Source organism: Ipomoea triloba, chromosome 14, assembly GCF_003576645.1.
Source record: "Ipomoea triloba cultivar NCNSP0323 chromosome 14, ASM357664v1".
Classification (NCBI taxonomy): domain Eukaryota; kingdom Viridiplantae; phylum Streptophyta; class Magnoliopsida; order Solanales; family Convolvulaceae; genus Ipomoea; species Ipomoea triloba.
Genome location: NC_044929.1, coordinates 2,331,516 through 2,357,585, shown reverse-complemented (window position 1 = coordinate 2,357,585; position 26,070 = coordinate 2,331,516). Strand labels below are relative to the sequence as shown.

Sequence of the window (26,070 nt, the reverse complement as noted above, 5' to 3'; positions counted from 1 at the left end):
TTAATAATAACAACAACCATCATTATTATTATTATTATTATTATTATTATTATTATTATTATTATTATGCCATAGTATGAATTTAATCATTCAATTATAATTATAAATTTAATAATGGTTTACAAAATTTTACCAATAAATTAGTCACCATACTACGAATGAATAAACAAGATGTTATCAATTAAAAGAGTTCACATAATAATTAAATGTAATATATTTTAACATTTTATTTCATTTTTAATTATTTGAGTATAATGACATTTTCACTTTTGATCTTTAACTTTAATTTGTTTTACTTTTAGTTCAAAATATATAAAATACTCTTAACTTTTAAAATTTAAACAAACTCGTTTAAGATCATTTTATAATCCAATAAAAATTGACACTAATAATGTTAATAGCTAGCGACTAAGGATTCTTTAAAACTATATTTTACTATATAAAACTATATATAGACTTAGAGCATTTTGAACTATTGTATTATATTGTTTAAAGTAAATTAAGGACAATAAAATGAGAGTAGGTATATAGTTATAATTGGGTGAAGTACGTGAAATAAACTTAAATTTTGAAATGCAAAATTTCATAGCGTGTTTACTATTGGATTATTTTTCACATTTAGCTCCCGACTATGGATCGGAGTATTAGTTTTTCTGCATTTGATCCACAACGTTTATAAATCTTGTCACATTTGGCCTCACGATATTTAAAACCTTGCCACAGTTTGTCCTCCAACCTAATTTTCGGTTACAGGCTGGTGACCAAATTTGTATCTATGTGTTAATGAACATGAGTGTATAATAGTCAAATGACTTATCTTGAAAGACAAAATTGTCATTTTTCATGACATTTTTAACTAAAAAATTTAGTCACCTGTGACCATAAATTAGATCGAAAGATCAAATGTGGCAATGTTTTAAAAATCATGAGACCAAGTGTGGAAAAATTAATAATCATCAGGGAGTACGTAAATGTGAAAATGATCCAATAATAGTAATTTGAAAAGAAAAATATAGGCTATGTTTGCCAAATCTAGCTGAAAGCTGAAAAGCTATAAACTATAAAGTAGAAACTGAATTGTACATTAAGCTAGCTGTTAATCGGGATGGGTAAAGGAAGTTATTTATTTAAAACAATAAGGATAAAGATAGGGAAAAAAAAAAGTTAAGGAAACTACTATCTTATTTTAGAGACATTACTAAACGGATAGCTTATTAGTAACTTAAAATAAGCTATAAGCTCCTTAATAAGTTCTATCAAATAGAGCAAGAATTGGAGGGTAAATTTGATCCCAAAGATTTAATGATAATCACATCAAGGAAATAGGGCAGGAGAAGAATTGTATAGTAGTACGTCCATAGTATAAAAAGGGAGATGAAGGGTTTGAGGGTTTAAGTATGAGTTGCATTATATTGATGAGTTTCACTTTTCCAAGAAACCAACCAGTCTTCACGTACTGATAGCAGCTGCAGTAGCCGCCGTGATTAGGCACACCAAATATCAGCAATTCCATCTTTACGCTTACTTGCTCCCTCTTTATTTTTTCATTCACAAAAACTTAAACTCCACAACTCACCCTCGACCTCAGATCACTCAAAACCTTCAATTCGTTCAAAAAAAACTCTGATCTGTCTTTCTCCTCAGGTAACCAGAAAATCGAATCTCTTTTGCTCTGATCTTTATTTGGATGGTATATATACTGTATATACATAAACTTATATATATATATATATATATATTTATATATATGCATGCATGGATATATGTTTAATAATCGCCAAATTTCAAATTCATTGATTTGTACAAATAGAATGTGTTTGTGTTTCAATTTTGATGGTTTCAAGTTTAATTAACTCATAATGAGCTTTCTGGCGAGATCAGATCAGATCAGAATGGATTTTATGAGCTACGCTTTTGAAGGAAGCAGTGGTCTTGAATTAGCCGCCGCAGCAGAAAGTTTGACAGGAGGGAGTGGAAGACTTGTTGTGAATGAAAGGATGAACTTAAAGTCATTATTTTCTCCTCATCATCATCAGATTCATGATCATGACGAAAGCCCTAATCATGAAGGCGCGGCGGAGTTCATGGAATTCGGTTTGCCGCAACCACCTGTATGTGTTGATCCAAGCTTAAGAGTTTCAAGTAGCGACAAGGATTTGGCTGAAATGATGCTATCGTCGTCGTCTCATCCGCCGCCTGTAACGGTTTTTGGCCGGATTCCGGCACCGGACATGGAAGTCGAAGAAGCAGCAGCAGCAGCTTGCAATTGGCTTCCCCGCTATCACAATTGGAAAACATCATCGCTCAATTTGATGAGATCAGAAGAAACCGATAATCAATCCTTGTTTAAAGGAGCCCTCCAAACTACAAATTTCGAATCTGCGGCTATTCCGGTGAACAAGAGGTCAGTTGATTGCAATAAAGTGAAGAGCGGTCAAAATTCAAAAGAGAAATTGGGGGATTTGTCGCCATCAATGGAAGAAGCTGCTGCTACTGCAGAAACTTCATCGGCAACAGTAGTGAAAAGGGCGAGGATCACGAATTTGAGTAGTTCCAATTCTCACCCTCCTATCTGCCAAGTTCATGGTTGTTTCAGGGACTTGAGCTCCTCAAAAGACTATTACAGAAGGCATCGAGTGTGTAATGAACACTCCAAGACTACAAAAGTCATTGTTGATGGCATTGAGCAGCGTTTTTGCCAGCAATGTAGCAGGTAATTAATTAGCATATATAGATCGATCACCATTATATTCATCCTCATCCATCTGCAACCACACTTTTTAGTTTATTACTGAGAAAAACGTACTATTCACCTTGAAATGTTTTGATTTATTGTCACAGTCATTAGGTTTTGTAAATTTTTATTAATAATTAATTTATTACGATAACAACGTGATTGTCTTTAAGTTTATTTTGTTTTAAATTGTTTATTTCTTTTTATAAATTATAATTTTTTTGTAAAAACTTGTGTGAAGTTGTCTCACGGATCTATCATCATGAGAAGATGAAAATGTAATACTTATACAAAAAATGTAATATATATTAATCAGAAATAAAGTGTTTATTATTTATAAAACTTTTTTTTTAAATATAATACTTTTACATTTTTATTTTTGATTTAAAAGTATTATATTTTTTAAGTAACTAACACTTGATAGCATTACTTATAAAGGAAAATGTAATATTTTTTTTATGAAAAATGTAATATTTTTACATTAAAATGTTTACATTTTTCATCAAAAGTATTATATTTTCTCCAATAAGTAACAAACATTTTATTCCTTATTGGTATTACATTTTTTAAGTATATAAATGTTACATTATATTTTCATATCAACCCGACCGGCCCGACCATTCTCACGGATAAGGATTCGTGAAATGGTCTTACACAAGTGTTAACCTAATTCTTTATTTATGAAAGACATTGATGAAGTTATTAATTAACCATCTAGAATTATTTTTTCCATGATTATTATTGTGTATTTAAAATTGTTAAAAACTTGCGAATCTTTTTTTTTTTCCTTTATGTAATTTACATTTTAGTTATGAAAATATATATTAATTTTATGTTGGGCTTATTTTTGTTGCTATGCCCCGAGCATATAAAATGATACAACCAGTCTTGGCACAATTTATTATTATTTTTTTGGGTTTAATGTTAATCAATCTAGCTAGCTCCATGTTTTCATCATAAATTCATATGATTTTCTATTTTCCTTCTAACCATTTATCATTTATGTATTGATTATGTATAAGAATCATAGAAGAAGGATCGCATTATTTTAGAAATCCAACTTCAATTCTAAGCTAAGTGTGGTGTGGCTTGATCTAATTGCTATGTATTCAAATCATCATTGAGTAGTAAAATGGTACGGACTATACAATCAACACGAAATTGCATAGTTACTTATTTTTAATTTTAACGTGACAGAATTTAATGTTCTTCAACGTGATCAGTTCAAGGCAAGTACTATTACTAATATAATATTATTGACTGCATGCACTTGCAATATAATGGCCTCTAATTATATTGTACAGGTTTCATTTGCTGTCAGAATTTGATGATGATAAACGAAGTTGTCGCAAGAGCCTTGCCGGCCACAATGAACGCCGACGAAAGCCTCAATTTGATACTCACCATGGTAAACTAATTTCCTGATCATCTAAATTTCTAATCACTCTATTTCTTTGTTTTAATTTGATTGATTGTCACTAAAGAAGGTATACATTTTACTTTCATGGGTTCAAGTAGAAGTTTTTCATGCATAATGACTATTGGCTGAAGGTTGGTGTAGGATCAAGTCCAATATCAGGTGACTAGAAATCGTTGGGCGGAGGCCCAAAGGGTCAAGCCCAGCACCTTGTTTTTTTGAAAATGTGATGGTATATAAAGAAATAAAGTTACATTTCGCTACTAGCTATACCGTATGATGTAGGGATATTTAGTTGATTTTAGTTCCGGTTGGGCAGAGGCTTGAAGGGCCAAGTTCAACACCAAGTGGTTAGGGAATTGTTGGTGGAGGTCTGAAGAGTCAAGTCCAACATCCTCTTTTCAACTGTGCAGTTAAGGCTAATAGGTGTTGGGGGATTGTTAGGGAGAGTCATGAAGAGCAAATTATACCATAGATGAGGGTCTATCTTGCATTTTGGATTGTACCAATTGATACATTTTGTACATGTAGTTAATTATTTTTGTATCTGTAAATAAATTGAAGGCACGTCACATATAATTACAGACATTATAACTACAGACACATAAATTGTTAACTGCACGTACAAAATATGTTAATTGCAGACACATAACATGTTAAACATCTTATGTGTCTGCGGTTAACATTTTTTGTACCTGTAGTTAACAATTTATGTGCTAGTAGTTATCATGTTATGCGTATGACGCATATGTAATTACCATGTTTTGTGCTTTTCAATTTGTTTACAAATACAAAAAATTGTTAACCGCAAGTATAAAATGTGTTAACTGCAAACAAATAATTTTTTAATCAGGGTTCACAATACAAATGAACTCTAGTTCATGGTATAACAATTGGGCATGAGATGCCAAATCCAGCACTAGGTGGCCAGGGCTTTTGAAATTTTATATTTTCTTTTTATCTATAATTTAACATGACCGAAGCGAAGGATCTGAGATTGCCTTTGGCGCGCCACAGTATTTATTGATTTTATTCATACAACTTTCATGGCATGCAGGTCCAAGGTTCTTCGATATGACAACCTTGCAGACAGAGCAATTTTTTTTACCAGAATTACTCCCTGTCAATTACTTCTGTCAAGAGCTAGAGAACACTAGCAGCATCAGGTCCACCAAAACGGACGAGAAGCACATCTCTTTCTCCAAGCTAGGAGCGCCCAAAAAGTCCAAGACCCATGGTACGCAAAAACCAGATTATCTCATTCAAGAATTCCCCACTGGTGAAAATCCCAGTAGTTGTGCTCACTCTCTTCTCTCTTCCCACCCAGAAATCCCTGCAAACATTCTAGCTTCGGATTGGGATCTCGGCTTGTGCTCTGGAGTCCTTGAAATGGAAGGGAGAAGAAGTGGGTATGATGCTGTTGATGGAACCATGATGAGCGTTTATTATGAAGGTGAAATGGATGAGAATTCTGAATCTGCAGAAAATGGACCGACCATTGATTTGGAGCAGCTGTCTACCCATCTCCAAAGGGTGGAACACCAAAGAAATTTATCTGCTCAAACCAAGCAGCTGGAGAGTAATAATCTCTTCTACTGCTTTACTAGCGGGTAATTAACCTATCATGATTTTGGATTTGAAATGTCTATTATATTATTACTTTGAAAGCACACATGTTTTGGTATACTATGGCATCAAACACTCATCTAGCTAGATGCCTATGCTAAGAGAATTAAGAAAGGCAAGTTAATTAGGTAACTGTATTCTTTGATTTGTTGATTTCTATTATATTTTGTATATCATCATTTGATCATACATATATATATACAAAGGATAAAATACTATGAAGTATGGGATTTCATGCTTTATATTTTGTAATAATTTGCAAAATGTACCTTTTGTTCATGAGCAGCTTTATGCGAAGAGTGTAGTATATATGGTATCATTTCCACCCTCTTTTAGTTCATGCATGTTTTTTCTTGTTGAGTACAAATATATTAGTTGGGCAGAGGCATGAATGGCCAAACCCAACACCTTGTCTTTCGAAACGTGGTATTGACTATTATGCAAGTACAAAAAAAATAAAGTTGTTTTAGTATTTAACCCTAACAAGCGAGTTGTTTTAGCATTTAACCCTACCAAGCGGTAAATTGTGCGATTAAGGATGACATGTGTGTGGGGCAAGTGTAATTCAAGTGGCTAGCTATAGGAAATTGTTGGGCAGAGCCCGGAAGGGCCAAGTGCAGCACTAGGTGTCTAGAAGGATTGTTGAGCAAATACTTTAAGGGCCTTATCTTTAAGCATATAAAAAGAAATAAAGTTGTGTCTGAGCTACTAGCTATACTTATTTCTGTAGTGGTAATTAAATTCTCGACCCTAACAATATCAAACAATAAATGAGCATTCTCACTATTAATTTAGGGTCAAGCTAAGCGCCTATGCCGCCCAGGTTTTCTTTCTTGAGAAACAAGCTGCAAGTTACTATTATACCCTCCGCTTGAGGGGAGTATGCCGCCCAGGTTTTCTTTCTTGAGAAACAAGCTGCAAGTTACTATTATACCCTCCGCTTGAGGGGAGTATTAGGACTCTACATGTTTGAGTCACACTATGTTCTAGTCTGGCTATAACTCTTCTCTTATATATACCTTTGTAACCTTTACAATCATGATTGAGTTGTTTAATACAAACACAATAGTTCTCATCATATTAATTGTTATTGTTAATTATTTTTTTTTGTAAAGTTATTACAATTAAATGCATTTATTGGAAATATTTTCTCAATAATTTAATTGATAAGAACATACCAAACTCCCTATAAGAAAATTGTTAAGTAATTATATTTTTAAAGAAAAAATTACATGCACTTCTATCTTGTAATCAATTTTTTATTTTGCAATGTAAAAGTGTAAAACGTCAATTTTTCTCAAATTGTTAATTTGATCCCTTAATTGTTCACCAATTTTGTCAAGTGGAGGGACCACACGAACAACTTAGCACAAATTTTAAAATTACATTTACTTACTTAAAGGATTAAAAGACCATATTTGACATTTTAAAATAAAAATAATTGAGGTATCAAAATTAGAGTTTAAAAAAGTGGTGGTGTGGAGCCAACTTAGTTGGCAACTTGGCATGAGTGGTTGTGCACTATTGTTACTTAAGAGAGGTCGAGAATTCGAATCTCCTATTGTATTGAGGTTCGGGCTTAAAGGGACTACCAGGACACATCATGGCCTGACAAAAAAAATGGTGGTTGTTATGCGATGGTCCCGGATCCATGTTCACACTTTTAGAACTTTATATTCACAATTTTAGAACTATATATATATTCACAATTACAAAACTCTATATCAACAATTTCATAACTCGATATTCAACACTGTAACACAATTTTTTAATCTACATAACAAGTTGTGAATATAGAGTTCACAATTTTAGAACTCTATGTTCATAATTTCAGAACTCTATATTCATAATTTCATAATTATATTGATGGAGTAAATACCGACCACAATACGACACCGATATAGTATCTGTGAGTAAGAGTACGAAAGTTGTATTATATTAGGTCGGGAACGGGGCCAATAATTATAGGTCCCGAGCTCTTTAATTAGTCTACTCCGAAAACAGTCAAAAGATCCTCTTACCTCATTAAATGTGGGTATTTATAGGTCAGGTGGGGAACAGCTCCCGGGCTCTCGGCATGCTAAGCATGTGGAGGACATGCATCAGTTATAACCCGTGTAGTTAAAAAAGTCGTACACGTGACTAACAATTATTGCTGAGTTTCCTAGTCAGGGGAAAGGGAATCGATCATGTTAAAGGGAGTGAGGTCGGGTCGATCACCGACTTCCGAACTGATCTTGACATGACCTTTTCCACAGGGTTATGGATGGTAGATCGGGAAGGGGATACGGTTGGTTTGTTATACCCGACCTAAGAGGCGTTCGAAGGGCATTGTATTCGACCCCATATGCCTTTGGCCGCTGTTGTCCCGAGGTATATTCCCCATCATCTATATTCAATAGTATAACGCAATTTTTGAATATATATAACAAAATTTTGAATATAGAATTAAAAAATTGTGAATATTGAGTAATGTAATTGTGTGTATTGCGATTTAAAATTGTAAATATAAAGTTCTAAAATTGTGAATATAGAATTTTAAAATTGCGAATATTGAATTCTAAAATTGTGAACATATATTGAGTTTTAAAATTGTGAATACAGAGTTTTAAAATTGTGAACATAAAATTCTAAAATTGTGTATATGAATAAGGGTATACCTTGTAATGTTACTCCGGGTTCATAGCATAATTTGCCAAAAAATGGTGGCGAGGGGAGGATTAAAAAGGATATTTAAAACATTGAAAAAGTAAAATAATGGAAATAAAATGGAGGGAAGTGTTCGTACGTCAAATTGGGTTCCCGCCATTTGAACTCTCGAAATTTGCTGCCCTCTTCGGCTCTCCCTCCCTGGATCTCCTATTCGGATACTCTATTCTCTCTAAAAACAGTGAAACATAGATACGAAGAATCGAAGATAGAGAAACAGAGAAGGAGAAAAAAGAATTCCGTGAGCTGCTATGGATGAGAAATCCGACGGGCTGGAGATCGTCTCTATCGGCAAGCTTTACAGCGGTCTTTGGGACAAGAAGTATTGGAGCTCCTCTAGGGTTCGATTTTCCGTTTCCTTTCTATATGATCGTCCCTCCTAGTTTATTGCTTCTTATAATTTCATATTTTGTAATGATTAATCATTAACTTTTCATAAGATATAAATTTTGGAGGGCAATTGAAGTTCAAAATCTCATATCATTGTGCAAATTGAACATATATTAGAAGAAAATTATACTGTGCCTGCAGGCACTATACTAACAAGGCACTTTTCTCTAGTACCGTTAGCAATTTGAGAGGTACATCGCCTGTAAGCTCAAGGCATGGTCTTTGGCACCTACAAGTTCTCTAAACTAAACACTAACATTTCTCTGTAATTCAGTGTTTCTAAAGCAATATTAGCTGTGTACGTTGTAATCTTGCTAGTTTGTTTGTATATGATCTCCTCCCTCAATAAGATGGTGACACTTTTTGCTGAATTTGATACATATTGTGTGCATATGTATTTGTGCTTATTGATATCTATGCATTTTCCTTTTTGAGTTAATTGGTCTTACCTTCAGCAAATGTATAATTTGTGCACAAGTATGAGTAGTATCAAATGAGTGCATGATGGACAAATTGTTACTCTATAACTGGATTATGTGGAGAAAATGTATAAATGTCTGTTCTTGATAACTTTAGTCTTCTAAATGTGTTGTTTGCCTTCAAGCTGGAAAAAAAAAAAAGAATTGGTCATTGATCATTCATAGTTTGTTTTTAAGGGTTATGTTAACATCTGTCATCAGGAAACTGAAGTGTCATTAATAAGATATACACATTAATTTTTTTTTTTTTATTTTTATTTTTATATTCATCCTCAACATGTCCCATTGAGTGTGAGCCACATTTTTTAATTTCATTTTGATGGGACAAATATGTGGAAATATTTTGATGATCTGTTTGTGATTGAGATTTAAAACTTAAGACCTTTGCCCCTACTTGGATACCTTATTGAAGTATGTGTTCCACCTCATATAAAAGCTGAAGTTGTTAGTAAGGATGCATAGTTATTACGCCGTATTTTATATTAATCTTTAAGACATCTTACCTAATATTACTTTGTTTAGTTTTGTCTATGGACCTTCAGCTATGGATTTTGAAGTAGGTTTTGTAGGTCCTCCAATTTTTAAAATCTCAAAGATGATGTCTTAATTTTGCTTCTATCCAGTTTGCTATTTATATGCTTTGTATGAAAGGGCTATATCTATGCCCCTAGGAACTACCATATAAGACACAACTCCTGAGTCACAAGTGTATAGCCATATCTTTGTCATGCTCTACATAATTTTGATTTATGCTTAACTTCATATTCTATTGTTTTTTCTTTTAGGGCAAAGACCGCTATCCTTATCCTGTTGGGTACAAAGCTTTACGTAATCAAAATGGAGTTACCTATAAAATGGAAATCCTTGAAGGCCTTAATGGGCCCCTTTTCATGGTGTGTTGCAATGATTCAACTGCTAGAAAAATAGAAAATGCATTATTGTTATTGATGTTACATTGAAGCCTGCCTTTCTCTCTGCACAGATTAGTTCTACAGATGGCCAATCAACTAGTGGGCAAACTCCTGATATTGCGTGGGAGTTCTTTCAGAAGAAAGGCTGTCCTCGAATAAAGTCATTGCCTGGGAAGAGATTCTCCTGTAAAATAGATGGTGTGGAAGTGAGTGCATAATGCTGACACTGCATGTAATTATTATAGCTGAGTCCCTCCCCCCTTATTAACTATGATGGTGTAAAGAGTTTTTTTTTTCAATGCGACTTTAGTGGAAAGCATGCATTTATTTTTTAAATAAAAATGGAAGGGGTGCCGGCTATGTTCTGTATTCAGCAGAACTTAATGTACTAATTTGTTTCTTCTCTTTCCGTTTGCTTTCCAGGTTTTTGGATTCAAAAATCCGTTTGTTCAGAGGCTACTCAGGGAACTGGTGTCAGATATCAATGAAGCTGCAGAAAAGCTGTCGCCAAGGTCCAACTTCTCTAACAGTGTGGCTTTGCAGACTAACAATCAGAGCCAATGCATTGTATCAAGTGCAGATCCCAACCTGCTTCTACACTTGAAAAAACCACAAACAACTGGAAAGAGAAGTAGGAGAGAAAAAATAATGAGTGTTAACTCGTACAGGAATACGGGTCTAAAAAAACATAGACACCAGGACAAAAATGATAACCTTGATGCTTCACATTCTACTGGGAAGAGGCATGAACCAAGAAATAGTCTAAAAGTGTTGCCAGGGTCAGTGGGACTCGAAAGTATAGTGCGAAAAGAAGAAAACCAAGTTTCAGAGGAGAATGTTTCACATGTGGCACCTTCAAATACAAATGATCATCCTAAAGTGAATGGTCTCTTTTCCCAAGATGAAAACAAGTGTTCTAGTTTTGAAAGTCAATTGCCCTTAGAAGAAGTGGGCATTTTGCCAAAAGATGGAAAACCTGTAAGTCTCTATCGCTACACCTCTTTTCTGTTGCTTCTTAACTCCATTCTCAGTTAATAGTCTCTACGTTTCTCCCTTGTGACCACTCATCTTTCTATTCTCCTTGTTGAAGATAATATAGAGTTAGGCCTTGAATTGGCCATTACTTACCTTTCTCTCATCTGATCTTGGGTTAATCTAGTCCAGAATTATTGAGAATCAACCATTCTGGTTAAGCAAATGTTCTTAAGTTCTCACAGTCTGACAGGTCAGAAGTTTTCAAAGTTGAGGTGCTAAGTAACTCCTTTATAAAGGAAAATAATGAAGAAAAACAGGTCACAAACGGCTTGTGCTTAACAAATGATGCCAACCTTTACGCACATGATACCTTGGATGACCCAACAGGTATCATGATTAATAATTCATTTTCTACCTTGGCTCAACTATTTATTTCTATAACCTTTCAAATCTTTTCTATCTGTTGGCTTATGCAACATCTCCAAATTCTTATCCTCTTAAATTATGGTCATTACTTCTTGCAGCTGACTCTTTAAATCTTAATTCAACCAATGTGAAGGATGAAATAAGTGCTCCTGACACAGTCATTCCTAATGTTTTAAGAGCTGATTCACACACAAATGAATTGGGAATACCTAGTTCAAATGTAAGCTCAGCAAAGAGTGAGTTTGAGACATTTGATCAGGAAGTAGCCAAGTCAATGATGACAGTTTTGCTCCCTCGGGCACTTCCTCTGCTGAAGACATTCTCAAGGCGGAAAGCGAATAGTGTAAAGCCCCCAGAAAAATCTACCTGCATGTCTCAGGAAGAAAATAAGACTGACCATGCCGCTGGCACGTGCGGTATGTTGACCTCTGCACTTTAGGTTTAGTAATTACTGTTATCAATCCCCATTGTATTCTGATTGAATATTTGCTATCTCAAAGTTAGCAAGCTTTCTCAGAACTCAGATTTGGAAATGAAGGAAAAGATTGAATTTCCTGACAGAAGTCATGCTTCAGTTTTACCATGTAGTGGGCATGCAGAATTCATAATTCCTGATAGTTTTGACAATGATGAGGGTGGATATGTTCCAGATACTGAACTACCTCAGTCATGTGAAATTGTTGAAGCTGAACAAAGTTCTCCAGATCTTTATACTAGACTATGTGAAACAAAGGTAGTACCAGATATAGTTGACTCAGAAGAAAATTCATTAGTTTCCCACGATTTCCAGATGGATTTATGCAAGAATTCCAAAGAAGGTGAGTTTTTTGTTCATTTAACTTGATCTCTTGATGAGTAAATTTCACTTTTTGGTCTGAAAACTAAGTTAAATGCAAAATTTGTCCTTATTCATGTCAGGTATAATAACTGCTTGTGTTTGATAGACCAGAAACTGATTTGTGGATCTAATTGAAACCAATGTCAAACCTTCATGAAGAAATTGAAACTGTTAAAACATTTTGAATGAAATAATTGCTTAGTTTAAACTTTTAGGATTAAAAGTAGAATTTACTCTATGCCGTACGTACCATTTGACAGGGAATATGCACAAAGCAGGTCACCAAATATAGTTAATCATGCATACCTAACAAAATATTGCATTAATAGCTATCCTATGTATTGACTTTTTGATGTTTAAGGACTGCCATCTTTTATGAAATTTTGATTCTGTAGTGTTAATTACTTAATTCTATAGAAGTCTCACACTAATTTCCCTGCAGAAGGCATCAGTTTCAAGATGTCCCAAAATGTCCATTTCTTTCTTGCTTCTTCCTGCATCTTTTTTCAGCATTGGGCATCAAACTTTAGTTTAGCTGTCAATTCTGAACATTTTATTTTATTTATTTGTTAAAATTGGCTGGGATTCTTTTAGGAGAGCGTTGGGGAAGATTTTCCTGCTTTCTGAGACTTATGATATTTTTCTATTTAGCCATAGACTTATTGGCTGGAAATTCATTTGTTTGCTTACCAAGAGTTCATGGATAACAAATCTGATAACTGACTCCAACTAGATTGGATTATGTTTTAGTTGAATTTAGCTCAGTAGGTAAAAATTCATATAATCAAATTAAACTGGATCTTTTTACTTGGTTGCTGTATATCGTTTGCAGAAAAAAGTATACACTTTTTTGAGTATTTATGTGAGTTGTTGAACAGACATGAGGAGAAGCGGTACCAGCATAGCATGCAGGAAGGTTCATGTCCCGGCTTCAACAGAAAAAGTTCCAAACACAATAAATGGATGTGGGTTCGTCAGTAGTGAAACCCTCAGTGCTGAACCAGTGGTCGAATGTGTTCATCTCTCAGAAAGTATCGTATGCAGGGAGTTTAGAGATGACTGTGCTGCAGAGGAAGGTGCTAAAGTGAATCCTTCAAATGCTATTCACTTGTCACAAGGGAATGATCATGACCAGAGAAACGTAGTGGAAAGAAATTTCTGTGGTAATGAACAAAAAATTGATGGCTCTCCCCTATGCCCCCATAATGAGGATAGAGTGGCAAGTACTAATTGTGTGCTTCATGATGTGGCCCCTACGTTGCAAAATCAAGAAAATAGTAGGATATTGGATGGTATTCATAATTCAGATGCTCATCCAACTAATTCATGCCAAGAAATATCTAAATTTAATGCACCTGGAGAGCAAAATTTTGTTACTTCTCCATTGTCATATATGCAAAACCAAAGGATGGATACTTATGATGGTATGGATGAAGAGAAACATGACAATGATGATTCAAACTTCATTAATCATATGGATATAGAACATAATAAGAGCGAGATAAAAGGTGTTTTTAAGTTTGTTGCTTGCTATGTTCATCCGATGCCAGTTTCACTGGTACTTGTAACTACTGTGGAGAGAGAAATCAGTATATGTGTTTTATGTGGCCCCTTTTTGCAAAAGGAAAGAAAGCTTTTTATATACAAGGCACCCATGATCAGACAAGATGAGGGGAACCCTTCTTTTGTTGGCTATGCATCATTAATGTTACCATTTGATAGAGATGTAAGATAATTCTGCCTTCTATTTTTCATTAGCTGTAGCTTTACTGCTCTGGTCATCATCTTATATATATGTTCTTCCTTTCTGTAGATTGATCTGGACAGTACTGCTTTACAGTTTTCTCCTCATGGGCAATACCTTGTGTTGTTGAACAGTATAAAAGCTCCATGCTGCAGGTTGAATATCTTCAATAGAGGTATAAACTACATTTCTGTTTGTGTACTTAAAACACTAACCTCCTTGTAATGTTCTCAGGGAGGGTGACATATATTGTCCATGCTTGGCATGCACATCAGATCTCGAGGATAACGCAGTAAAAATTCTGCAAATTAAAGATGGTTACACTTCTGTCATAGCTAGGTTACAATCAACAGAAAGTGTTCGTTGTATATTAGTCTGTAGACCTCATCACCTTCTTGCGGCTGACGACAGTGGGAAGCTGAACATTTGGTTCATGAACTCGAGATGGAGGTGACTGTTTCTGAACACTGCGCTTCAAATTCAGTTTGCATAATCCTTGCCATCTGAGGTTAATCTTAGTTGAAATTCAGGTTTGACTGTTAAGAGAACTAATAGTAAGATATTTGCTTTGGCATACTTAATAAGTATCACCTGGATCTCTGGGGGTAATATGCCTCATGTCTTAGATTGCAGTAATTCTCATTCCCCTACATTCATTTACCAAGTACTGCATTGCAATAGTCAGAAATTCCTTATGCAGAGAATTCAGTTCTTACATTTCTACTCTTTAATGTCATTCTATCCATACTTTGTCATTCAATTTTTTTTTTTTTTAAATGCATATATTGTTGCTTAGTACATTTAGTGATCTTTTCTTGCAAACTGGATAGTATTATGGACAAGTATAGGTGCAAGTCATCTTACCGATACGTTGATAGGTTGAGTTATAAAGAGAGGATATAAGGATTGAGCTTGACAAAATAAATCTTAATTAGGTCTTCCATGATAAAATATTAACATGTTCCCTGATTTGATCTAACTTGACATCATTTATGGATGCAAGTTAATGTCTTGAACAGTCAATGGTTCTTTAAGTTTGGTCCAAATTGAATAACCATCGATTTATTATTTTTAAACTTATTAAAGAAAAAAATGATGGTTCACCATCAAACAGGTTATCTTTACATCTAATTCTGATGCTCAATATGCAGCAAGTCAACAGAAGAGTTCTTTGTGCAATCACCAAGTTGCATGCCTCCTTTAATGGAATTGAAGAGAATACCAAACTTTTTATATTTGGTTCTTGGCCTTTATGGTTTTGGGGAGTTCATCCTATGGTAAATAAGTTTTCCTTACATTCTATTGTCTGAATGTTATGCAATGCACATTTTTTTATTATAATGCAGGACTCATGTGCAACAGTAAACGTTCCAAATAATACCCAATACCTTGATTAACAATTATAAATAGGTTTTAAAGAAAATCTAAACATTGCAGCAACTTTCTTATTTTATTTTCTTTTGCTGTAAAATAATGTTTAATGCTGAAAAGATGCTGTTAATTCCGGTCTCTATGTATTCCTGATTGTTTTAATAAGATTGGTTTGACCATGAGAAAATCAATGTGCATAGTGTGAGCATCTGGAAAGTTCTTATTATGCCCCTTTTTATTGTAGCCAAGGCATAATGGTTTCCAAAGATAAGATCTTGTGAGAACCCAGTTCAGTGTTTTGCAGAGTTTGTCACTTGGAATTGTTCTGTCTTTTCCCTTTGTCCTGTGAATCAATGGTGGTCCAAGGATTATGTGCTTTAGTGTAGATTTATTTTATTATTTTAGTTTCTCTCCTGTTTCATGTAGGTGCATATTAATATTGACTCAGACCCATTTTTTGGTGTTTTATTTTCCAGGGACATAGACAAGAGAGTTCTTGTATCCAAATTCTCTTCACATACTTCAATTTTTGGATGTGTTCCTCTTAGTCTGTTTACGTGGAAGGCAAAATGCAATATCCCTGTAGACCTATGCACTGAGGTCCATAATGAAATCATGGAGGCCACAAAAGCATCATTTTCAGAAAAGGGCTACAACCAAGTTCTCAGCTACACAGAGGGTGACGAGGTGGTGGCATGGTTTCTGGTTTCTACTGCTCCAGATCTTGATAAACACAGGCACCAATCAAGTGAGCAAAGTGACCCACTTAGAAGTTGGAGGCTTGCTTTACTGGTTAAAAACACTTTAATCATGGGGGATGTGCTGGAACCCAGGTACACAATGCATAACTTTAGATCTCTCTAGAGACATACATTATCTCAGAAGGATTATGTTTCATAGTGTTTACCTTCTTCATATGATATTCTTATGCCATGTTCTCTACACATGGATAATACCAGAGGTGAGATTTTCCTATAAATATGTTAAAATGGACCCTGCTTTAGATTCTTCATTTGAAGAGAACATTCTCCCTTAACTCTCTATACTTGTGTGTAGAGAAGATTTAATTTGACTCTCAGTTCATTTCTTGTACTTTATCACATTGACTTTCCCATGTCTCATAAAATTCAGTTTGTTGTAGAGCTGCACTAGTTGGTGCCTCTGTTGGCCGCGGAATTATTGGTAGAAGTGATGGACAAGTCTACATGTGGGACTTAATCACTGGAACTAAGCTTGGTAGTTTGCATCATTTCAAAGGTAATTCTTATCACTAGTTAGTTCTTTCACAAACTTAATTCCACTCAGATGCATGATTATGTTTACTATTGACCTTCATCTAAAAAATAATCTATGTGAAATCATTTTTTAAACTTCAAAATTAATGTATATTTAGACCATATTTTAATAAAATTTCTCTATAACTCATTCATCATGTCGGAAATTTGGATCATGTTTGGTACCGCTTTGTCCTATTTTTAAATTTTATATATTTAGAAACTACATTAAAAGTATTATTAAACTCAAAAATTAAATTTAAAATATAAGAAAATAAGTAAAAAGAAATAGTTTGTTTGACCAATGAATAGTAAACAAGACAAGGTAAAATGTTCTTATCTTGTGACTGAATTCTTGAACAACCATGAATTCTCAAGTTTGCTACTTTTTGAACATCTTGCATATCTTTAATTTGTATTCTCAGACCAGCTAATATGTTTGGTAGATTAGATTGACTGGACTTTGAAATTTTCTTGTCAGATGCGTCGGTTTCAAGTATTGCCACAGATGATTCAGAGGCCGGTGCTTTGGCTATAGCCAGTGATGGAGGTGAGCTGCTGCTTTATTTGCCCACTTGAATGGATTTTGCAACCTCGTGCAAAATGCAAATTAGACTGAAGTCACTGAACTGGGCATGCATGGTCAGTGAACTAATCTGTCAGACACGACTGAATGCTTGATTTTAAGCCCTCAGCTACTAAAATTTTGATGTAAATTACTAGTAGTATTCATACTGTTGTTGATAGCCACTGTTAAAAGACAAACAATGTAAATAGGTTAATGAATATGCAATTCCTTGAATTCGTTTGAGGTTTCACAACTCCGTTGCTTTTCTTGACTATATGATTTTTAGAATGTGATTTCAAGAAAGTTCGTCTGCTGTCCCTACCCAAAGGTGATTATTTGGCTATTCAGGTTATAGAATAGGCCAGTCAAATTTTGAGACAATTGGGTAGCCAAAAATGATACAGCAAAATACGGAACGAAATACTGTATTTATATGAGGTCGGGTACAAGGTAGAATACCCTAGAGGAGACCGAACTACGTGACAGTGGGTCAGAGGTTTTCGGTCTCTTTAGCTACTGTATTAGAAGAAATAGCCAAAAGTCTATCTACCGTAATAAATGCGCCTTTTATAGTGGCTACAACAAGATTTCCGGTCTGGCGGCATGTAGGACGCGTGGCGGACATGCACCGGTCAGTCTATCAGTCCAATATGGCAGTGGATAGATCCGCGGGTGAGAGGTCCCTGGTTCGAACCTCCGCGAAGGCCCATACCACAGCTCGGGTTGCAAGGAGGCCCGGTCTACCCAGACCGGGAGAAGGATCTGGGGTCTGGGCAACCCTTTACTACACCCAGAGCTCGGGAGATCGGAAAAGTAGGCATTGTTATATTGTGGACTATGACAGGGCTCACCACTTAGGCGAATGTCTAGGGAACAATTCGCCTCGGTCTAGGGGCGTTTAGGCGACCGATTTTTGTAACAGTGTCTACTCTATAGCAAATAAGTAGGCTAAAAATGACTTATGAACAAGAAATGTAAGTCCCACTTGCGTGTTTCAAAGAAAAAAATATTTGTCGTCGACATTCTGAATAGGCATTGCCATTGATCTTCCTGTGTTGAGTGGAGGCCGGTAAAAGCTAAGTCTAACACCTAATATTTCAAAAATGTGTGCCAGTAAAAGCCAATTCCCCCCTCCCAGCAACAACAACAAACTTAACATGGGATGATTCATCTAGAAACTGAAGGTGAACACAAAAACCGTTATAAACATATAATTCATAAAAAAAGTGTTATTTTTCTTTTAAAAAAAAATAGATTAAATTAGTCTGGAAAACATGGTCTACAAGATCAACATAAATGGAATGTCACTATAAATCCACACACACATATATATAGGTCTTCCTATAAAAAGCATCCACTTATAAATCTATCAATGATGGAAAGTTTTAATAAAATAACAAATAGTCAATTTTTTTAATTATTACAATAGTATAACTAACAATTAATACTTAATCAAGAAAATTGAATTAGTTTTAGAGTAAAAAATATTTGATTTTTTGTTTTCAAGCTTAAAAGCTTTGTATATTATTATTATGTATAATATAATAATATAAAAATTAATTTTTTATTAGACCACGAGGTGTTTAAAATTTTGATTAAGTCCTAATCATATGAGGGATTTTTAAGTTCGTACCATGTTCAACAAAAAAATAAAGAATTATATAAAGTTTTCTTTTTGCGCCAATAAAGTAAAAGACCCACCAACCACAGGAGAATATCCATATTTGGGCTTTGGGTTAGGCAATCAGCATAGGCTTTCCTGAGTACTCCAAAAGGCAGGGAAGAGCAATTTAGATTCTAGCCTTTTAGGGTACAAGAATCTGCCTGAAATAACAAGAGGAGGAGGAGAAGAAGAAGAAGAAAAAATGCCAACTCTAACGAAGTTATATTCAATGGCGGAAGCTTCTGAGCACAATACTAAGGAAGATTGCTGGGTCGTTATTGACGGCAAGGTCTATCCCTATACTTATCTTCATCTTGTGTTTAGATTTGGTTTAAACTATGCTCTTATTAGTTTTGGTTTTGAAATCTGATTCACAAATATAATAAAAATTTGTGTGTTTTCTTTTGTTCGTTTGTTTGAGTTGATGTTTGCTTTAGTTGCTAAAAGTTTGATTCCATCAAAGTGAATTAGGAAGTAATCCAACATAAAAACTTTTGCTAGCAAAGAGTATGTGAATTTGAGGCTATGATTGCTTTAATCCTGTTTACTATTCAGCGGTCCAATCAACTCTTTCTTCTTTTGTATTTTTTTTTTTGTTTAGTATTTTTAGTTATTTTAAAATTTGATCTTATTCTTAATAGTAGTTTCAATATAATTTCTAAATATATAAATTTTATATATTAATACTAAACGTAACATTATAGAAAAATTAAATTAAAAATAATTTCAGTCGCCTCGTTATAGTATAGCAGCACAAACCTTCATACTTTAGGTAAGAGGTCAGATATAAAGTTGTGTCTCAAATAGTGAAATATACTGAAAATAAAATGTAGGATGATTATGCTGGAACATTATGAGGCGCCTGGGTTTTTGTTTTACATCAGTGGCCCTTGGGTTGAGATAAAAATTGGATCTTTCAAGAATATTGCTATGCAGCAATGGGCAGTATGGTTGTAATTGTAAAATGCATGCTCAAATGGTTCAGAGTTGATTTCTTAGATGCTTTATGTTAAGCTTTGAAATATGGATGAAGCTCCCATTTTCATAGGGACGTAGGATAAGTAAGCTATTTACGTGATAAAATTCTTCGCCAGCCACCATTGCAGAAAGCTTAATTGATTTTCAGCATTGATGAATTTAAAGGTAGAGAGTATTGGATGGAGTGATGGACTTGAGCGAGAATGCGAGATGCTGTGAAAACTGGTAGCTTTTCATTGGTTGGAATAGGCACAAAAACCTTTGCCCTTAGGTCATATTTTACTGATGTGGCACAGTCTGATCCATAGTCAAGTAAAGCCCGGAGAGTGTCGTGACCCACAAGTAGAAATACTTGCCTTCTATTGGGTTTGGCATTAGTAAGGTGTATATCTGACAATTTAGAGCAGCTTCACTCAATTCAATCACATCTGTGTTAGTTGATTTTACTACTGAGAGAATTGCAGGAAAAAAGAAAGAGATTTCTCCTATTGGCCTATTGGGTTGGGCACTTGGGCATCTGTAAGAGCACGTATCAGCATATCCTATGAATATTAGCTTTGAACAACTTTGCTGAAGTAATTAACTTTATCTTCCATGTGGTCTCTTATTTGGATCCTATAGGTGACTTTAGGTTTTAATGCTAAACTTGAGGGCCCCTCACCCCCCTTCCCTGGGGATTGTGAGAGAAATCGCGGGAGGTACCTCAGTGGTGTAGGGTTCGAGTGCTTGCTTATTTCCCCAGACTGAGATCCTCCCCCATTGAGCATTCGAACCTGGGTAATTGTTGGGCACTACACCCACACTCGGGCTTTCGATCACTGAGCTATGCCCCAGGGGCACCTATAGTTGACTTTCACATGTCAAACACATTTAAATTCTTACGGTATGCAAAACAATATTGGCACTTGACTTGTCCTTACAGCTTATGAACACATTCATTCACAGCATTCAATCATTAATTTAGATAAGGTACTTCTTTTTGTTGTTATTTTGGCCACACATCCAGAACTTGTCCTATGGTTATCAGGAAGCGAAACCTTGTCTCAACTCTTATTAGGCACAACAGAAAAAGATATCAAAAGGTTTAACAAGCTGAGCTATTTTACATGTGCAGGTATATGATGTTTCATCATACATGGATGATCATCCGGGTGGAGATGATGTTATGCTAGATGTCACTGGTAAATTGTATTTTATTTCATTATTACTGAGCATAATTTTTTTAAAGCTTCATTCTACCTGACCATTCACATTTGTCCAATTTTTTCCTTGACTTTAAAAGTTACCTATTTGGTACCTAATTTTGTCATTTGTTAGAAAGCGGGTAAATGGATACTAAATTCGGATGGTAAATTTGGAATTTCAATAGTTGAACCATTTTGAACAACCTAATGAGCAATATGATATAAATTAAAGTTGTTTCATATTTACTTATTTATTTGTACGTTAAACACTCTAACGGTCCTAACGGAACATCACATGTTAATTGTTACAACTTCACAACTTTGATACTAAAACTTTAGCACACTAGTAAAAACTAATGAATGTTTTGATGAAATAACACATTTCCATCTAAGTAAATTTATTAGAAATGAAAAAGAAAGGTTCTCAAAAAAGAAATGAAAAAGAAAGTGTAAAATAAACACAAAATTAGTGCTTGACTGTGGTGTGGTCTTTTTATACAGTACAAAACTTACAAAGGAAAAATGGTAGACATAACAAATGGTCCCTCAAATATTGAAATTCTAATGTTGCCATTGAATTTAATTAACATTTTAACAGTTTTCCTAATGGATGGCCAAATTAAGTATAAAATCAATAAGCAAAAGATCCAAATAGGTAACTTTTAAAGTCAATACTAGAATTGGACAAATGCGAATAGTCAAGGGATCAAATTGCGAATTAAACATTGTATATATGAGAAGAAGTTGTTAGGCAGAGGCCGGTGAAGGGCCAAGTCCAACACCAGGTGGCTAGAGGGACTGTCGGGCAGAGGTCTGAAGGGTCAAGTCTAGTACCCTGCTTCTCAAAAATGTGACGGTATAAGGAAATAAAGTTGCTTCTTCGCTACGAGCTATAACTTTTGGTGTAGTGGTAAGCACTTGGTAAACTGTGTAGTTAAGGTTGGCAGGTGTTGGGGGGGATTATGCCTAAAGGGCCAAGTCCAGCACCCTTCCTCTCGGTTATAGCTTTTGGCATAGTAGTAAGCGCTTGATCCTAACAGAAGTAATGAGCACAAAGGCTTCATATGCCGATCACTCAAACAAGAAAGCATAAATTGAAATTGTAAGATGGAATCCTCAGTCTTGGTGTGACTAGGGCTTCAATTTTGTTTTAGGAAAAGATGCAACAGATGACTTTGAAGATGCTGGGCATAGCAAAAGTGCAAGGGAACTCATGGAGAAATTCTTCATTGGAGAGATTGATCCGTCTGCCCCTGCCATCCCTAAACTCGAAACCGTCTCAAAGCAGCCCAGCAATACATCTCAGAAAGTCATGGATTTCGCCAAACATTATTGGGCTCTTCCGGTAGCCATTGTTGGCGTCTCTGTGGCTGCCGGTTTCTTGTTCTTGCGTAAGAAGTAAAACACCTAAAAAGGCTAAATAAAGCCTTGGCTGCTTCCTGGTTAGCTGTTTAGTAGTTTTTTTGGTTCCGATCCTTCGAAGCAAGCGAATCAATAGATTTCCTCATTATTCACAAATGCTTGTAGCAATTTTGCTTGTAACTTACAGGTTGGTGCTCCTTTGCAGAGATTAGATTATTTAGCGGTTAATTGTTGAACACCCTGAATTTGGAGGATTTTGCATTCACATTTTGGGGGTATACAGGTGGTGTATACAGATTTGGAGATTGTCATTATTGAGATTATTAATTAAAACTATACATTATGTTTTACCATCCTAGCTCTTCCCCTTTTCATGTACTTGCCATGCTCATTTGAACATGCATTCACATTTATGAGTTGTGACTGTTTAGAAATTACCATTTCCCTTTACCACATTGAAATTTATCAAGACTAATTTTTGTTGAAATATTGTACATTAAGGGTTTGTTTGAAATTGTTTTTTTTGAATTCATAGCACATGCTACACAATATCGGTAATTTGATATTACAACAAAGGATGAAACTTGCATATAATTCTCATAGGGCCATTCACTTCACATAATGACGAGTTTCTCTTGCTATTCTAAAAATAACCAAACTCCTCGGAATTAGTATAGTGGCTGATCAAGTCACGATTGGAAGCTACAGGGTGGGGGTTTCAACAATCCAACCACATCTCAAGCGTCATTAGAGTTGGGCTCTCCAATTTCTAGAGGTGTGCTCTCTAGGTTGGAGTAACGTGTGCGTTGGGCTGCAGAGATTTGAACCGCGGAGATTAAAGTTGGGCTCCACAGTTTCTGGAATAGACTTTTGGAATAGAGAACGAGAGACTATGATTAACCTAGCGTAAATCGAAAAACATATGTATTGAAAAAACAATCAAACCAATAAAGTAATCAGAATCAAATTCATTATGAAAGAGCTAAACCAAATTTTACTGTGGGTATGGGTTAAAAATAAATTTGGCATGGGCCTGTATTGGGCTTATTCTCTAGGCCTATTTGATGCAATAAAAATGGAGGCGGGAAGAGAGAGAGGGAGGGAGGGAGAGAGAGAGAGAGAGAGAGAGAGAGAGAGAGAGCAATGAATCAGGCAGTGCAGAAGAACACCTTGTACGTAGGTAAGCTGCTCGTCTAACCTTCTTATATGTCCTGTATATATCATATACGTATTGCATTCGTATGTGTATGTCTATGAATTCGTACATTAAACTGTACATTCTGCTGCTGCGGCGGCGACGGCAGGTGGATTGGCGGAGGAAGTGAACGAGGCGATCTTGCACGCAGCCTTCATACCGTTCGGAGACATCAAGGATGTGAAGACGCCGCTAGACCAGGCGACGCAGAAGCACCGCTCTTTCGGCTTCGTCACTTTTCTGGAGAGAGAAGATGCCTCCGCCGCCATGGACAATATGGACGGCGCCGAACTCTACGGCCGCGTCCTCACCGTTAATTACGCTCTCCCGGAGCGCATCAAGGGTGGAGAACAGGGTTGGGCTGCGCAACCTAGTAAGTCTTCACTATCATCACTCTTACTATTTCTTAGTACTTCAATTTTTTTTTGTTTCAAATAACGGTAAGTTTAAACCTAACCCTAGATTGTAAGCGGTAGCTAGTATATAGCATATTTCAATTGGATTTCCTGTTTCGAAGCTGCTTGAGGGAGGTTCTTATTTTCAATTTAATTGTATAGAGTTTTGGGGAATTAAGAATTGCATTGCAATATGGAATAGCAGGGAATTCCAAGTTTAGAATAGAATATCTAGAGAATTAATTGGACCTTTCAGTACTCTTCAAGAGTCAGAGCTTTCTGCAGAACTATTAGATGGAGTTGGAAGTGTTGAGCATATAATATACTAGCACAAATGTGCGATTCAACTATTAGCTGCTTCAATTGGAAGTTTAATGATGAAAAGAAAAAATGGCTATCTGGCTCATCATAGACTGGTGCTAAATTCGAAAATCCCACCATTCAAGAAAAGAATAGGAAAAACCTAAAGCAGAAAAGAAACGATCCTGTCTTTGAGAATGTGGCTAATTCATATTTGATGGCTGGCTGGCTGGCATTGTGATATGAAGTTTGTTGCCTCATCTGCAAAGTAGTAGTGGATGGGAGCCTAAGATAGTTAACCACTGACTTAACCCTAAGGAATGACCTCTGATCTTCCATTTCTAGCTAGATCCTGGTTGGGCTTTTTGATGGCTTCATCTGTTCATGAAGCCTTCCACCTGTTTACTGTCTAGAGAATAAGAATTCATCACAAAATTGGAAGCACTTGGGAACCATCTTTTCTTTGAAGAAGCATTAGGAAGGCTTCTGTCCATGCCACTTTCATTGAGCTTATGACCAAGGAGGAGGGGAGGCTAATTACTTGTTTTTCAGTGGCTCAGGCTATTGGTTATGTAATCGTAACTTATGATTTCACTTTCACCTTTCTTGAAAACGACTGTTTTTTTTCCCCTACTTGTGCATAGAGAATATCCTCCCTTCATTATTTGGGGGATTAATTTAAGCATATACATAATGATCTTTGAAATTGCACCGTTAGGATAAACCTTTAGTACCGACATACCGTTCTTCAAAATTAAACCTTGAATTTACTCTTATTAATAATACTCGGTACGATCATATATGGTATATATAATTATATGGGATACAGTTAATACAATTGGAAATTTTCTCTATAACTTAAACCCCCAACACGATTTTTTTGCCTCCATACTTGAATGTAAGTACTTACTCGATTATGCTATGTCTTCAGTTTGGGCGGATGCGGATACATGGTTCGAAAGACAACAGCAAGAAGAGGAAATGCAGAGACTCCAAGCAGAGCATAGGGCTGCCATGCAGACTGCAGAGGAATTACATAGGAAAAAAATGGCAGAGGAGCGAGAAGGTGAGAAGGAAGATGGGGGGGATATCAAAGATGATCCAATGGCACAAGCTGAAGCTGAGGTTTTAAGAGAAAATGAGAGTTCTTAGTAAGCAATGGCTGCACCCAAGCATGTTTTAACATTTTAGAAGATGTGTACTTTAAAGAATTTTGTGAAGAATCCAATCCCCTTTAACTGGAAATGTTTCTTTCTTGCTTGCATTGGCTTTGAAATTGAATTATACCATGTACCAGATCCACCATGCCTTAAGTATCAACTAGTATATTATATTTAATAACATTATTTAGTATCATGTTCATAATATTTGTTTTATGCGTTCATATATCTAAATTTTAATATTCATAAACACTAAATTAAATGTATATCATTTGTATTTTCTTTCACTTTTTAATAGCTTCACAATGTTCTTTCCATGTTGTTACTATGTAGCATCTGAACCTACTGGGGATCAAATCTGTGACCTCTCA

The 26,070-nt window shown here is 35.4% G+C and overlaps 4 protein-coding genes across 7 annotated transcripts; all 4 read left to right on the top strand.

The window, feature by feature from the left end:
• Positions 1–1,373: 1,373 nt before the first annotated feature.
• Positions 1,374–6,029, top strand: LOC116003770 (squamosa promoter-binding-like protein 6). 2 transcript variants are annotated; one of them, XM_031243695.1, is made up of 5 exons: positions 1,375–1,644; positions 1,882–2,713; positions 4,039–4,142; positions 5,209–5,388; positions 5,479–6,029. In XM_031243695.1, exons 2-5 carry the CDS (start codon positions 1,893–1,895, stop codon positions 5,763–5,765), a joined length of 1,392 nt encoding a protein of 463 aa, XP_031099555.1. In that variant the 5' UTR covers positions 1,375–1,644; positions 1,882–1,892; the 3' UTR covers positions 5,766–6,029. The 2 variants fall into 2 exon arrangements, with proteins under 2 accessions (XP_031099554.1, XP_031099555.1); XM_031243694.1 differs by having other exon boundaries at positions 1,374–1,644; positions 5,209–6,029.
• A 2,596-nt stretch (positions 6,030–8,625) lies between these two features.
• On the top strand, positions 8,626–17,715 carry LOC116004324. 3 transcript variants are annotated; one of them, XM_031244315.1, is made up of 14 exons: positions 8,626–8,827; positions 10,141–10,248; positions 10,338–10,472; positions 10,690–11,244; positions 11,484–11,628; positions 11,766–12,083; positions 12,168–12,485; positions 13,384–14,231; positions 14,319–14,404; positions 14,484–14,699; positions 15,401–15,526; positions 16,097–16,453; positions 16,762–16,877; positions 17,376–17,715. In XM_031244315.1, exons 1-14 carry the CDS (start codon positions 8,738–8,740, stop codon positions 17,471–17,473), a joined length of 3,516 nt encoding a protein of 1,171 aa, XP_031100175.1. In that variant the 5' UTR covers positions 8,626–8,737; the 3' UTR covers positions 17,474–17,715. The 3 variants fall into 3 exon arrangements, 2 of the variants coding, with proteins under 2 accessions (XP_031100175.1, XP_031100176.1); XM_031244316.1 differs by lacking the exon at positions 17,376–17,715 and having other exon boundaries at positions 16,752–16,830; XR_004094777.1 differs by lacking the exons at positions 16,097–16,453; positions 16,762–16,877; positions 17,376–17,715 and having other exon boundaries at positions 14,484–14,757; positions 15,401–15,458.
• A 1,467-nt stretch (positions 17,716–19,182) lies between these two features.
• Positions 19,183–23,062, top strand: LOC116003755 (cytochrome b5). Its single transcript, XM_031243673.1, has 3 exons — positions 19,183–19,414; positions 21,218–21,284; positions 22,442–23,062. The coding sequence occupies exons 1-3, from the start codon at positions 19,328–19,330 to the stop codon at positions 22,687–22,689; spliced, it is 402 nt and encodes a 133-aa protein (XP_031099533.1). The 5' UTR covers positions 19,183–19,327; the 3' UTR covers positions 22,690–23,062.
• A 679-nt stretch (positions 23,063–23,741) lies between these two features.
• On the top strand, positions 23,742–25,906 carry LOC116004902 (peptidyl-prolyl cis-trans isomerase E). Its single transcript, XM_031245100.1, has 3 exons — positions 23,742–23,829; positions 23,954–24,217; positions 25,471–25,906. Exons 1-3 carry the CDS (start codon positions 23,793–23,795, stop codon positions 25,689–25,691), a joined length of 522 nt encoding a protein of 173 aa, XP_031100960.1. The 5' UTR covers positions 23,742–23,792; the 3' UTR covers positions 25,692–25,906.
• Positions 25,907–26,070: the final 164 nt, after the last annotated feature.